Source organism: Talpa occidentalis, unplaced genomic scaffold, assembly GCF_014898055.3.
Source record: "Talpa occidentalis isolate TD23 unplaced genomic scaffold, MPIMG_talOcc4v2.1 talOcc4.2, whole genome shotgun sequence".
NCBI lineage: Eukaryota > Metazoa > Chordata > Mammalia > Eulipotyphla > Talpidae > Talpa > Talpa occidentalis.
The window spans coordinates 138191969-138205550 of record NW_023602073.1 but is presented as its reverse complement, the minus strand read 5'-3'; the positions used below and the strand labels follow the sequence as shown (position 1 = coordinate 138205550).

At 35.9% G+C, this 13582-nt stretch overlaps 1 protein-coding gene across 4 annotated transcripts in view; it reads left to right on the top strand.

The window, feature by feature from the left end:
- EPM2A (EPM2A glucan phosphatase, laforin) overlaps positions 1-13582 on the top strand; it is a 67829-nt gene that overhangs the window by 18318 nt on the left and 35929 nt on the right. For 2 of the 4 annotated variants that reach the window (XM_037520525.2, XM_037520527.2), the window contains exon 2: positions 7736-7910. In XM_037520525.2, the coding sequence (XP_037376422.1) occupies positions 7736-7910 (175 nt within the window). Of the gene's footprint in view, positions 1-5446; positions 5532-7735; positions 7911-13582 lie in introns of those variants that run through there. The other 2 variants (XM_037520526.2, XR_005126955.2) reach the window with 2 other exon arrangements.

The window sequence follows — 13582 nt, the reverse complement described above, 5'->3', positions numbered from 1 at the left end:
GATCACTTAAAATCAGGTGGTCAAATCTTTTGGCTTCACTCTAGATTATTATCACATTGCATGAATTATTAATGACTTAGTCTTATTGCTTTGAATCAAGCCTATTAAGAACAATCTAAGACTCAGATTTTCTCTACAAATTATATAACGAGAGCTCTGTTATTGCATTTCATTTCAAATGTAAGTATCATTATCTGATAATGCCATTGTTTCGGATGTTTCTCAAGAGAATTTTCAATCTTTGAGATTCTTCCCATTTTGAGAAGTATGCATCATCATGAATCACTAATTATTGTAAATCTTCTGCATTTAAAAGAAATCTCAGTTTTTAAATGATGGGTAGGGAAGTGGTTGTTCTATTCTGTTTTCCAAGTCATGAAATCCAGTTGTTTTATGGTGCTTGCTTTAGAATTTGGTAAGTAACGTGGACCACCTCATGAGTCCATATTATGTTGTCACTCTACCAACTGAAATAGATTTATTTTTACCATCCACGTCCTGCTATGAATCATAGTCATTCATACATTGTTGTGCTCTTTGTTATGTATCTAAAGCATAGCCTGTTGTCTTTCGCAGCTTGAGACCTATCCTCTCCATAACAAATGCCTTCTCTGTAATTTTGTCTCACACGGATACAGCTGTCTCCATTTCCAATCTTTAAATCTGTGTACACACCACAAATCTATCATAATTTTTTTTTTCCTGGTGAGTCAATTGTTTCCTAAATGCATCTCAACATAACATTCCAGTCTTTATTTAACATGGCATTGGAGGTGAATCCTTTTTGCTATCCTTGAATATTCTCTTCATGCATCAATATCTTATAAGTTTTAAACTTATCCTCATCAGTTAGTTTAGTTTTGTCTCTTTGATCAATTGCTTCGTGTAGCCTTTGTGTAATCGACACTGTGTAATTTTGTGTAATCGGCCCATTCATTTCGGGAATCATGTTTCATATTTTATCTATCTCATATTAGTGCAGAACTGGATACATAGTGAGTTCCCAGTAAAACTTTGTTATTAACAGAATTAAACTCTATAATATTTTGTACCTATGATTGTATTAGTCTGCTCAGGTTGCTATAACAAAATACCATAGACTGGGTAGTTTGAAATGACAGAAATACAGCAGATTTGGTTCTGGTGAGGACTTTTTGCCTGGCTTGCTGATTGGCTGCCTTCTTGTGTGCTCACATGGCCTTTCCTCTGTGCATGCAAAGACACAACTGTGTGACTCTTCCCCTTCTTATAAGGATACCAGTTCTATTGGATAAGGGCCACACCATTAAGATGATTTCACTTAATCTTAATTGCCTCCCCAAAAGACTGTCTTCAAATATAGTCACTTTGGGGGTTACAGTTTCAATGTAGAAATTTGGGGTGACCATAATTTAATTTGTACAATGAGATAATAAATGACTAGTAAATCTTTTAAGAAAGGAACTACTGAATTTTCCTCTTCTCACAATTTTTTTTCTATTATATTTCCTCAACCTGGCTTTAAGCTTCCATTTCATGCACATCTTTCTCTAATCATGGGATTTTCCTTCTACTATTTTTTTGCTTTGTATGATTTGGTAGGTGCTAATTAAGTCTTTTCTTAAAATTCTGAGCTGGAACTGATCTAGGCTCTTGAGGGAGTTTTACCTGAAAGATTCCTCTGGAGGCTTAGTGGAGAGGGAATCCAATGCTAAGCTTTATTAATCACTTCTGCTTTTTCTTTTCTTTTCTTCTTTTTTTTTTTTTTTGCACACCCAGGCTTACTTTTACACTAGCTGCTATGTCAAAGACTTTTGCTGATTGTCTCATAGAGTTTGAAACATATGTGAATGACTTTAGGTCTGATTAGTAATGTCAGCAAATGAGGCCAGACCAAAGGCATGAATGAGCCCACTGACTTGTGATTTATCACATTATTGTCTTAGGCTGAGTGTATCATTTATATCTAAAAGGGTTGGACATGTTCACATGTACTCCAGATGTACAGGAAGGATGATGCTGGACATTCCTTGTTTCAACTTACTATTTGCATAAAAGCAGTAATAACCAATAGTAGTTTTTACCCTGAAAGATAACCACACACATATGTATGCATGAGTGCACACTCACATGTATACATGGTTATGCATGTGTGCACACTCACACATACACATAGGTATGCATGAGTGCACACACATATACACCCCTACCAGATGTTTGATTCATTACTATAATCACCATGTTGTATTTAATATTTTCCTTTGTGATCCTCCAAACTCTAGCCTCCTTTATAAATAGTATTTTCCTATTACAGAAAATCCTTATTATCTCTAAATCTGATTCCTGTTTTCATCATTGTTAAGTGGATTACTTGTTTATCTTTGTAGGCATTATTATTTGAAAAAAAATAATAATAAATTACTGATTTGCTGGGTTTTTCTTTTTTATATTCGATTTTTTCTAGGTGTCACATCAGCTGTAACTCTAAGTGTAGCACTCTTAACTATATTGAAACTCCTATTATTTTAATACAGGATTGTTATGCAGCAACTGATCTTTTGTTTGCCTACCTATCTGAGTTAGCACAGAGCTTTCTTCATAACCCCAGGAAGTCACTGATTTTTACTAGCCTTATTTTATTACTTTTGCCATTAGGATGAAATATCTGTTTACACTTAAAATTTGTGCATTCCTTCAAATAAGTAAAAATTTTGTAAATAAAAATAGTCTCTATTAAGACACATCCTCTGTCTTGTATTATTCATCATTTTCTTGTTAGATTCCATCTTTTCGTCTTTAACACTTTATTCTGTTATGTATTTGTAGATTCTGAAGGCTTGTGAAGATTGCAATTGCATAGGTTATATTGTAACTGTGCCCTTCTTTCTTGTGGTTGCTCTATATCCAGTCCTTGTTCCTATGGTTTGGAAAAGGAGAACCCTCTCTAAGATGCTGTGTGTCAGGGAAGGTTTACATCTTCATGGTTGTCCTTGGCTTTTTTCTCCTGCCTCTGCTCTGCTCAGTAGACATGCCTTCTTGTGACTTTGCTTTGGCTCATCTGTTCTATATAAAGTCAACATAGGCAAAGAGTTTAGTTTTTGAAACAGTTTTCAGTAGTATAGCATCTTCTCTCAACCTAAGAAATATATGTGAGCGAGCTGGTTATATTTAAATTTAAAGGGCAAGGGAGGATTATTAGTGAAGGGGAAGCAACTTCAAATTAAATACTGAAATGCTTGCCTCTCTCTGCTCTTTGGTGTTCCCAAGACCAGGGTGTCTTGACTATCCGCTTGACCTTATCAGTCTTCCATCTGGACCTTTCTCCTTCCCCTCTTTTTTTCCATTTCAGTTTTCTTTGCCTCAGTTTCCACACCCCTTTCTCACACATCTCCTTCCTCAGTTGCATCTGAGTCCTCTATTCCATGATGCAGGATAGTTCACCTCTTTCCCTCCATTTGCATATTGCAGTTGATCAAAGTACCCCGTTGGGACAAGATCCACTCTCTCAAAGAGGCAGTTGGTTGAACAAAAAGATTTTTTGTTTTTGTGGGTTTTTTTTGGCCAGTAAAACAGAATATTAAAATGCCAAAGAGTTTGTAAGGATGGCAACTGTATGCATCAGTAACTTCTGAAGTAGTAACAGATGGGGCACAAGAGAGACCCGATTTGGATGAATTACTACCTAAAATTAGAGATTAATGTGTTATGTTCAGAATTTATTTTCATGTGCTAGAAATAAACACCATAAAGTAACTAAACTCCAAAGAGGATATATTTAAATAAAATAACATGAATAATAAGTCCAATTTTAATTTTAAAGTAGACTACACAATCTTATAGATACTTCTTATCCAGTATAATTTCAAAAATTTATTAAAAATAAACTAATTTGACCTAAACTTGAAAATTTATAAAATAATTTCATAATTATATTAAAAATAAGTGTCAGTTCTGATTTTTTTTATTAATTTATTTATTTATACAAGCACTGGGTACAGTCAGAAGCGCAGGAGGGTGAGAGGATTCACCAGAGACAGAGCAGGGAACAGAACAGGCAGACTGAGGAAATACACTGCTGAGGGGAGCAGTGGGCGCGGCAGGAGAGGTCTGCTGTGCCATGTGGGACCCTCACCAGCTGGCCAGGATCAAACCAGTGCTGCAGAGGTTGAGGGCAGCTTCGCAGCCCAGCACTCAACCTCTGAGTGCGCCACCAGGGGAGGCCCGAGTTCTGATTTTTTTAACTTTCAAGATTTCTTCCTCCTTTGGCTTTAGCTGAAGTGGCAGAAAGTAGGCCTTTTATTCCTTCACACTTACTCACTTTATTTTAACTTATTTATCTTACCTTGATGATCAAATGGTGTAATGGTCACATGAATGCTAAAGGAAAGAGGTGCTTATCTTTAACTGAAGCAATCCTTTTGTGTTTTTATACCATTAACTCAAATTAGCTCATCCCACCTTTGTGAGTGGTTTGTATTAATGCTAATTAATACAAATTAATTTGTATTTTGAATTAATGCTGATGAATAACTGGCAATGGCCAGCTCCAATCTGATCTGGTTAGATAATTGGGTCCTCCTTGCCCTCTCCACTCCACCATAACCTTGTCTGAACATAGCCAGATGAGTCTTTCATGAGGTAGGTGAGAATTGGAAAAGTCAATTCAACTTCTGGGTGTAAAGGATCGCTGTGGTAGTAAATAACGTGTTATATATTGTCCCCTTAGGGTGGCTCTGGGAACAGAAGTGTATCAGAAAGCTACAAATTTTCCATTCTGTTTGAGAAAAACCCACAAGACTTATTTTTTAATCAAACATTTTACTTTACGGTGATGTTATATTTCTATGGAATTTTAAGAGACATTATGGAATGATTTTGTGCAAATTTTATTGTTTCCCTCAATAGTGACATTTCATTACCCCAAGGATCTCCTATGTTGATTTTTTCAAGTCATACCCACTTTTCTTCTTCCCCCAAACCCTCAGCTCTTGGCAACCATTGAAATCTATTCTCTATCCATATATATGTATATATATGTTCATATATGAGAATATATTCTCTATCAATCATCCATTCATCTATCTACCTACCTACCTCTCTATCCATTTTCATTTTAATAACATTTTATAAATGGAATCATACAGTATATAGTTTTAGGGGTTTCACATTTTTTCACTAAACTTAATTGCTTGACGATTCTTCCAGGCCATTGCATGTAGTTATAGTTCATTTTTTTATTATGGCTAGATTGGGGTAAGGATGTATGTAGGGTAAGGTAAAGTATCAGGCTTTTCTGTCCTCATGCCATTAGGATTGATGATGGATCCCTGTGGTCCTGAATACATGCCTGATGGAGGTTACCTGGAGTGGGGTGTGGGCATGCGTTAGTGGGTGCACCTGGGCTGAGAGACTGGGCTTATAAGGGTGGTGTCATGGGGACGCCAGCAGAAGCAGAACCACAGGAGAAGCAGAGAGAACACGAGAGAACACCGGAGAGCCCAGAGTGAAGACTTGCTCCTGGCCCCCCAGCACCCCTGCCTGCTGTGTACCTGGTAAATCCCAATAAAAGCCTGGAAAGCCACTGAGGGCTCCAGGACTCTCTCCTCTTTTACTCCGTCTGCTCGGTTCATAGAAAACCTGCCCTTTGTCATTCCTGCCCTTACAATGTACTACAATGTCTTAAGCCATTCACCCATTGAAAGGCATCTGGGTATTTTCTAGATTTGGACTATACTTAATAAAGCCACTACACAAATTCTACAAGTTTTTGTGGGAATAGAATTTTAGGTTCTCCAGGATAAATGTCAGGAGCACCAATCGGGGTGTATGGTACTGCAAGTTCAGTATTTTTAAAAACCTGCTAAACACTTTCCCAGAGTGACTGGACCATTTCATATTTGCATCAGCTATGTGTGAATGATTCAGTTTCTCTATATCCTCACATCCAGCATTTGGTGTGGTCATTTTTTTTTTTTTTTTGGCTCCACTTGCATGGGTGTAGTGCTAATTCATTGTGGTTTTAATTTGTATTTCCCTAAGTCTAGTAATGTTGAACATCTTTTCATGCCACCTGTATGTCCTCTATGCTGAAATGTCACTTTGTTTTTCACCCCTATTCTAATTAAATTGTTTAATTTTTGTTGAGTTTTGAGAGTTCTTTAATATTCTGTATACCACTGTTGAATATATAGTTTGCCCAAATCATCAACCATCTTAGCTAGATTTCGTGGATACTTACTGCAGTTTCTACATCAGCACTTGCTGCTTCATCTGGCATGTTTATGTTATGGAGACCTTTTCTTTCATTAAGCCTCAAAACACAACTTCTGCTAACTTCAAACTTTTCTTTGCAGCTTCCTACCTTCTCTTGGCCTTCAGAGAATTGAAGAGAGTTAGGAACTTGCTCTGGTTTAGACTTTGACTTAAGCAAATATGGTTGGCTTGATCTATCCAGACCACTAGAAATTTCTGCATTATCAGCAACAAGACTTTCATTTCTACAAGACTTATCATTTGTGTGTTCACTACAGCGGCACTTTTGTAACTAATTTGGCTAGCTAGCACAAGAGGCCTATTTAGGACTTTTCCAGCAAAAGAGAAGTCAATGGCTGACTTCAAAGCCTCAAAATTCAGGCTAGTGCATCTGGTCACTCTTAGCTGAAGCCATGTTCATTTGTATGTCTTTCTCACTAAGCTTCATCTGTAACACTGTCAATTTTCCGATTTTCTAGGAATGCAGCTGGACCCAGTTAATGGTTAGGGGGGTTGGGGAAGAGGGAACAAAGGGTAGAGTTTAATTCCACCTATTTCTAATTTTTAATCTAGGGGAGTTTTTATGTTGCAAAATACAGGGGATCTGGCTACATAATGACAATACATAGAGATTAGGTGATTTAAGGAAAGGAATGATTTTAAGTGAGTGGTTTCCTAAGGACTAATAAAAGTAATGTATGAATTATAGTTTCCATAGAAATAGAGGATTAGTCTACTAGTGTAGTTGCTGGGAGAATTGTGATGTAGGCAAATCGTGTTGTCAGTGGCCTGTCCTTCTGTTTCTCTTTTGCGCCACTCCCTGGAAAGAGGATTGTGTGTCTTGTGCTTGTGAAGTAGGCAGAAAAGCACAGGAAGGTATCAGGTGCCTGACAGGTGGGGGATGAAGAATATCAAGTTCCTAATAGCTCTCTACTTACTAGTTCTGTGACCTTGGGCAAGCTGGTTGATCTCTGATACTTAGTTTCCCATCTAAAAACAAAACTATCCACTGATTTACATGCAAAATAGATTGAATGCAGATCATTTGTTTTATTATTTATTACTGTGTTTATTTTTTAAAAGTTATTGTTTGAACTTAAACTAAAATACTTTATTACTGATTTGGTGATGAATGTGCACACCAGAAAAGTCAAAGTTGCAGGGACATTAATGATTGACCATGGCGGTTTATCAGACTGCAAATTAATTCACAATGGATTCTGAGGACACTAGAAGAACCATAAACTTTTGAGTGTTGTGGTGCTTTTGGAAATCTCCCTTTGCTTAAATGAAGAAAAGAACTCCATGACATTCATAACCAACTCTAAAAATTCCTACTGCTTTCCCTTCCACGCTAGCCTAATTTTTGTTCATACTGAAATGTGTAGATGAAGCAGCTTTGTATTTATTTTCATCTTACTATTAATTTTGCATCAGCTACTTTTTGGCCAGTTAAGCAAAACATTGATTTAATTGCTCTGTTTGTCATTGCTTCTCATTCTAGGCAATGGGCCTCACCACGACCGTTGCTGTACTTATAATGAAAACAACTTTGTGGATGGTGTTTATTGTCTCCCAATAGGACACTGGATCGAGGCCACTGGGCACACTGATGAGATGAAGCACACAACAGACTTCTATTTTAATATTGCAGGCCACCAAGCCATGCATTATTCAAGGTAAAAATAGTGTCGTATTTATAGGCATAGAAGTAGGACAAGAGGTAGCATTAGGATAACGGAAGTATTTACTGTGTGCAAAACTGCAGTGTCTCCCTTGGGAGGGGTGCTAGACCTGCAGGGCTTTGAGAATAATTAGTGAATCACTATGTGGGTTTTTCTGGTTCTAGAAGTGAATGATCCTTTTCACAAATTTTTTCCCTAAAATACATACCCTGGGATCAACATGTTTTGACCAGACAGTAGAAAATTGATCTTTACATTTACATAGTAGATTAAAACTAAAATCTAGACTAAAATAACCAAGATCAACATTTTGATCTATCTCTTAGACTACACTGACCAATAATGAAACAAAATTAATGTCTTCTTATAATACCTTACCTAGGTATCATAACATAAATGTGTGAAAATCAAGACATAAAAATTATGTTGGATATGATCATTTGCTCTATTTTTTATAATTGTGCTCATTTTCATTTATTTGTTTACTATTATACCAGCAATATATGATTGGATAAAAATTTAGACACTTAAGAGGATGCTAAGTGAAAATTAAGACTCACTACACTTTCTGTCTTCCCACTTATTAAAATCAGTTCTTTTAGTTTTGGGGGGGTTAAACCCAAATCTTAAATGATATACATATATTTTATTTGCTAATATATCAATTAAAAATACTCACAGGTTCTCCTGTATGACATGAGAGAAATTTAGCTGACTTACACTGTTCTCTCCTTCCATTCTCCATCATGTTCATTTAAAAAATATTCTCTTTTATTTCTTGATCCATAAATTTTTGACAGTGTCTCTTGATTTCCTGCTATGTAAGATAAGATCTTTATTGCCCCTGTGTTTTCCTCCAGTTCTACCTCTGCCTATTAACTTCTATTTTAAAAGTACTTTTACATTTTCAATGTTTATAGATGATATATTTAATTGAATGGATATGAACAAATTTTTCATACTTGGATGATTTAAAATTTATAACCAATACCCAAATTAAAAATACTTTGTAATATTTATTTACTGGAGAACATACAGTTTGTACCATAGACAAAGAGATACATTTTTATTTTCTTAAAAATTATATTGCTTTGAATTAGAGATTTAATTAATACAAACAAGGTTGGCAGGGGTGGGAGATATTGAGAATACTTATCATAGTGTTAGGGAATTAATATTCTTCTTGGACAAACTTTTTTTTTTTTTGACAAACTTTTCTTATAAATTCGTGCGATATATTAGCCTTGAAGTGGACTGTATGCAGAGAATGAGGACTTAAGCCTGGCTTAAGTCCATGTATTAATGGTTTTGCTATTTACTGAGATGTGGAAGCCAGGAGATGACAGATTTGGAGTAGGGATTGAGATAAAATTCTATTTTAAACATACTGTACTTGAAATGTGTATTAGATGGCAGGAGGGAGTCAATTTGATATGTAGAGTTTTGGGGAAAAGGGTGGAAATGGAAAGATAAAGTTGGGGTTATCATGTCTGATGCCATTCTGATGAGTCTAGGTGATATCATTTAGAAATAAATGAGTAACAGAAGAGACAAAGAGAAGGGAAAATGCTGAGCCTGTGGGCCCATGAAGTTTAGCGATCCAGAGTAAAGAATAAGGAGCACATATCCAGATGCACTGGCATTTAGTGAGGATGGCTTATGGATTCCTTTTATTTTTTCTGAACCATGTTTGCTGAACTCTCTTATATGAAGTGTCACGACTTGAGCTCTAGGGATTTTCTTCTACTATTTGATTATTTCTTTCCTTTCATTGTCTTTGTTCTATCATTAATGACACTCCCTTAGATAGATTTAGGACTTTTTGAATTTATATCCATATTTTATTTATTTATTATTTTTAAAATTTTTTTTTAATTTTTTAAAATTTTTAAAATTTAAATTTTTTTTTTATTTTTTTAATTTAAATTTTATTTTTATATTCCCCATACAATTACAACCCCCTTATTTTGACCCCAATCCCTCCTTTCCCCGCCCCCCACCCCCCGTAGAATATCTCTGGTTCATAGTTGTTTGTTGATTTTGATATTTTCTTTCTTATAGTTATTCTTTTTCCTGGTCCTTTATTTAAGTTTTCTAGATTCCTGCTATGAGTGAGACCATCCGGTATTTTTCTTTTTCTTTCTGGCTTATTTTGCTGAGCATGATCCCTTCCAGCACCATCCATGTTGCTGCAAATTGCATGTGTTTATCTTTTTTGAATGCTGAGTAATATTCCATGGTGTATATGTCCCGCATCTTCTTGATCCAGTCATCTATTTTTGGGCATTTGGGTTGTTTCCAAGACTTAGCTATTGTAAATAGTGCTGCTATAAACAAAGGGGTGCAGGTGTTCTTTGGAATTGATGTTTCTGTGTCCTTTGGTATACCCATATTTTAACTTATAAAAATATTTTTTATCTCCTAGTTTTATTGCTTCACTTTATGAGCAACTTCATTTTTTCTTTTTGTTTTGTAATTGTATGCTTTTCATATATTCTTGATTATTCTGTCATTTCTTTTTTTGTAGACTTGCTCTGGTTTAGAAATGGATATAATTTTGAGTCTTTCTTAGACTGTTAATGAGAATTATTTTAAAGTTCTTTTCTTGTCTGGAACTCTTTTTAAATATTTTATTTTATTATTATTTTTAAAATTTATTTATTTTTTAAAGATTTATTTATTTATACAAGAACTGGGTACAGGCCAGATGTGCAGGAGGGTGAGAGGATTCACCAGAGACAGAGCAGGGAACAGAACAGGCAGACTGAGGAAATACACTGCAAGGGGAGCAGCGGGCGAGACAGGAGAGGTCTGCCTTGCCATGTGGGCATCTCCGTGGCTGGTGGGGATTGAACCGGCACTACAGAGGCTGCAGACAACTTCACAGTGCTGTGCTCAACTGCCTGTGCCACCAGGGAGGCCCTTTTCTGGAACTCTTCTTGTTTAGTTGTTCTCTATTCATTCTGATCTTTCTATTTTGTATTGTTAATTTCTTTAATTAACTGGTCATTCTTAACTTACTTATTTTATGGATAGTAGGTACACATATACCTTTAGTTATTTCAGCACAGCTTCCCTTTTAATTCCAGCTACAAGTAAGTCTAAATTGAAACTGGACAAGATAATGTGAATTCAGTTGAAAAGAATTAAAATTCATGTATTTCATTATTAAATTGAGAACATGTAATTGCTATGGTGGCCATGTTCCCTTGACTATGGATAATGCTAAAATCACTTGTGAATTTATCTGATCTGCTAAAATAGATACACCATGATAGATTATATCCTTGAGTATATATAATAATACAGATATCAAACTCACCTAATAATTTGTAATTTGTATCACTCTTTAGTAGGCCTGCACCTTTTTTTTTTTTATGATGGCATAAATCTTATCAGAAATGAGTTGTCATTAAGTTTTCTTCATGATAATGCTGTCAAAAATATAAATATCTAACAATTAAAATTAATTTAATATGGCAAATTCAGTGAGAATTTTGTGAATTGCTCTGGGTGGCTCTGAATTCAGTGCTGAACAATTAGAGATGGAGTGGCAGCATCCCTGCCCTCAGGATCTCTCATGTTCTTATGCAAGATAAGCACATAGACAGCTGTAGTGTAGTGAGATAATTTCTGTAACAAGTTTGCACATTCAGTATAACAGGGACAGGAGGAGAAGTCTCTGATTCAAAGACATCTTTATGAATAGAACTTGAACAGAAATATGAAGGTTTTTTTTTTTTTTTTCCTAGGAGGGCATTTGGAATGCCCAAAAGTCCAGGTAAGGAGAATGGCATGTGCAAATATAAGGGAGTCTTAAGGAGCAAAGAGAAACTGATCAAATAACTTGATTCATACACAATAATTTTGAGAGTAAAAAGAAGCACTTTCAATAATTAGAATGCATGTAATACAATGGATGTAAAAACAGGACTGTTCTGGGGATACTAGACCATATGATAACCTACAGAATGAATCATATAGAAGAGAACATGCTCATACATCTCAACATTTGGAACTAGAGAGATAAGCAGATACACATTCTGCCCCAGTGAAGGGACAATGGAGACCCTTTAGTAGAAATTCATATCCATTACTTGGTGGGACCATGTTGAAGAGTTTTTGTGGCACATTTTGGTTTAAAATTTTATTCAAAGTATAGATGCTTATGTTTAAGGAATCTAGTGTTGTTGTTTTTTAATGAAAAAGAGAAGTTTACTGGCTCCCTTTACCCCTTGGGTCTTTCCATGGCAATTCACATTCAATGAAAGTTGATTTTTTGCTATAATAGTAAGATTTTATTGCTTCTTCTGGGTTTTAGTTACAGCTATTGTCCATTGGCTTCATATCATGAAATATGTAGATCTAGATTTTTTTTTTAAATAATAAATTTTATTTTTATATTCCCCATACAATTGCAGCCCCCCCCATTTTGACCCCAATCCCTCCCCTCCCACCCCCGCCCCCCTAAAAATGTCTCTGGTTCATAGTTTTTTGTTGATTTTGATTTTCACTTTCTTATAGTTATTCATTTTCCTGGTCCCTTATTTAAGTTTTCTAGATTCCTGCTATGAGTGAGACCATCCGGTATTTTTCTTTTTCTTTCTGGCTTATTTCGCTGAGCATGATCCCTTCCAGCGCCATCCATGTTGCTGCAAATTGCATGTGTTTATCTTTTTTGAATGCTGAGTAATATTCCATGGTATATATGTACCACATCTTCTTGATCCAGTCATCTATTTTTGGGCATTTGGGTTGTTTCCAAAGCTTAGCTATTGTAAACAGTGCTGCTATAAACATAGGGGTGCAGGTGCTCTTTGGAATTGATGTTTCTGTGTCCTTTGGGTAAATACCTAGGAGTGGAATTGCTGGATCATATGGAAGCTCTATGTTTAGTAGGTCCAGAAATCTCCACACAGCTCTCCACAGTGGTTGGACCAGTTTGCACTCCCACCAACAGTGCAGAAGAGTTCCTTTTTCTCCACACCCTCGCCAACATTTGTTGTTGCTAGTTTTTTTAATATGTGCCATTCTCACTGGTGTAAGATGGTATCTCATGGTAGTTTTGATTTGCATTTCCCTGATGACAAGTGATGTTGAACATTTTTTCATATGCCTGTTGGCCATTTGCATTTCCTCTTCAGAGAAGTTTCTTTTTAGCTCTTCTGCCCATTTTTTGACTGGATTATTTTCTTTGTTGTTGTTGAGTCTCATCAGCTCTTTGCAGATTTTTGTGATCAGCCCTTTATCATTAGTGTTGGGTGCAAAAATGTTCTCCCAGTTGGTGGGGTTTCTCTTTGTTTTTGTTATTGTCTCTTTTGCTGTGCAGAAGCTCTTTAATTTGATGTAGATCTAGATTTTTTTTCCCCCTTGTCCCCCCACAAGCCTCAGTGACATCCCATCTGTCATTCAATCCTCCCAAGATAGTTGATGAGGTCTGCATTCCACAGGTTCATTCATATGGCTCCTGGTCCTTTATATTTGAATTGGCCTTTCTTGCCTCCTCTTTAGAAGCCTGTAGATCTTTTCATTTAAAAAAGTATGAAATTTCATGAAGGTTCAGTCTTGGTGTGGGTCTTTTTATCCATTTGCCAAGGTCTCAGTGAGCAGACTTTTTAATTCTGCAAACTCAGGTACTTCTTTCAAAGTAAATTTCTTGAATTATT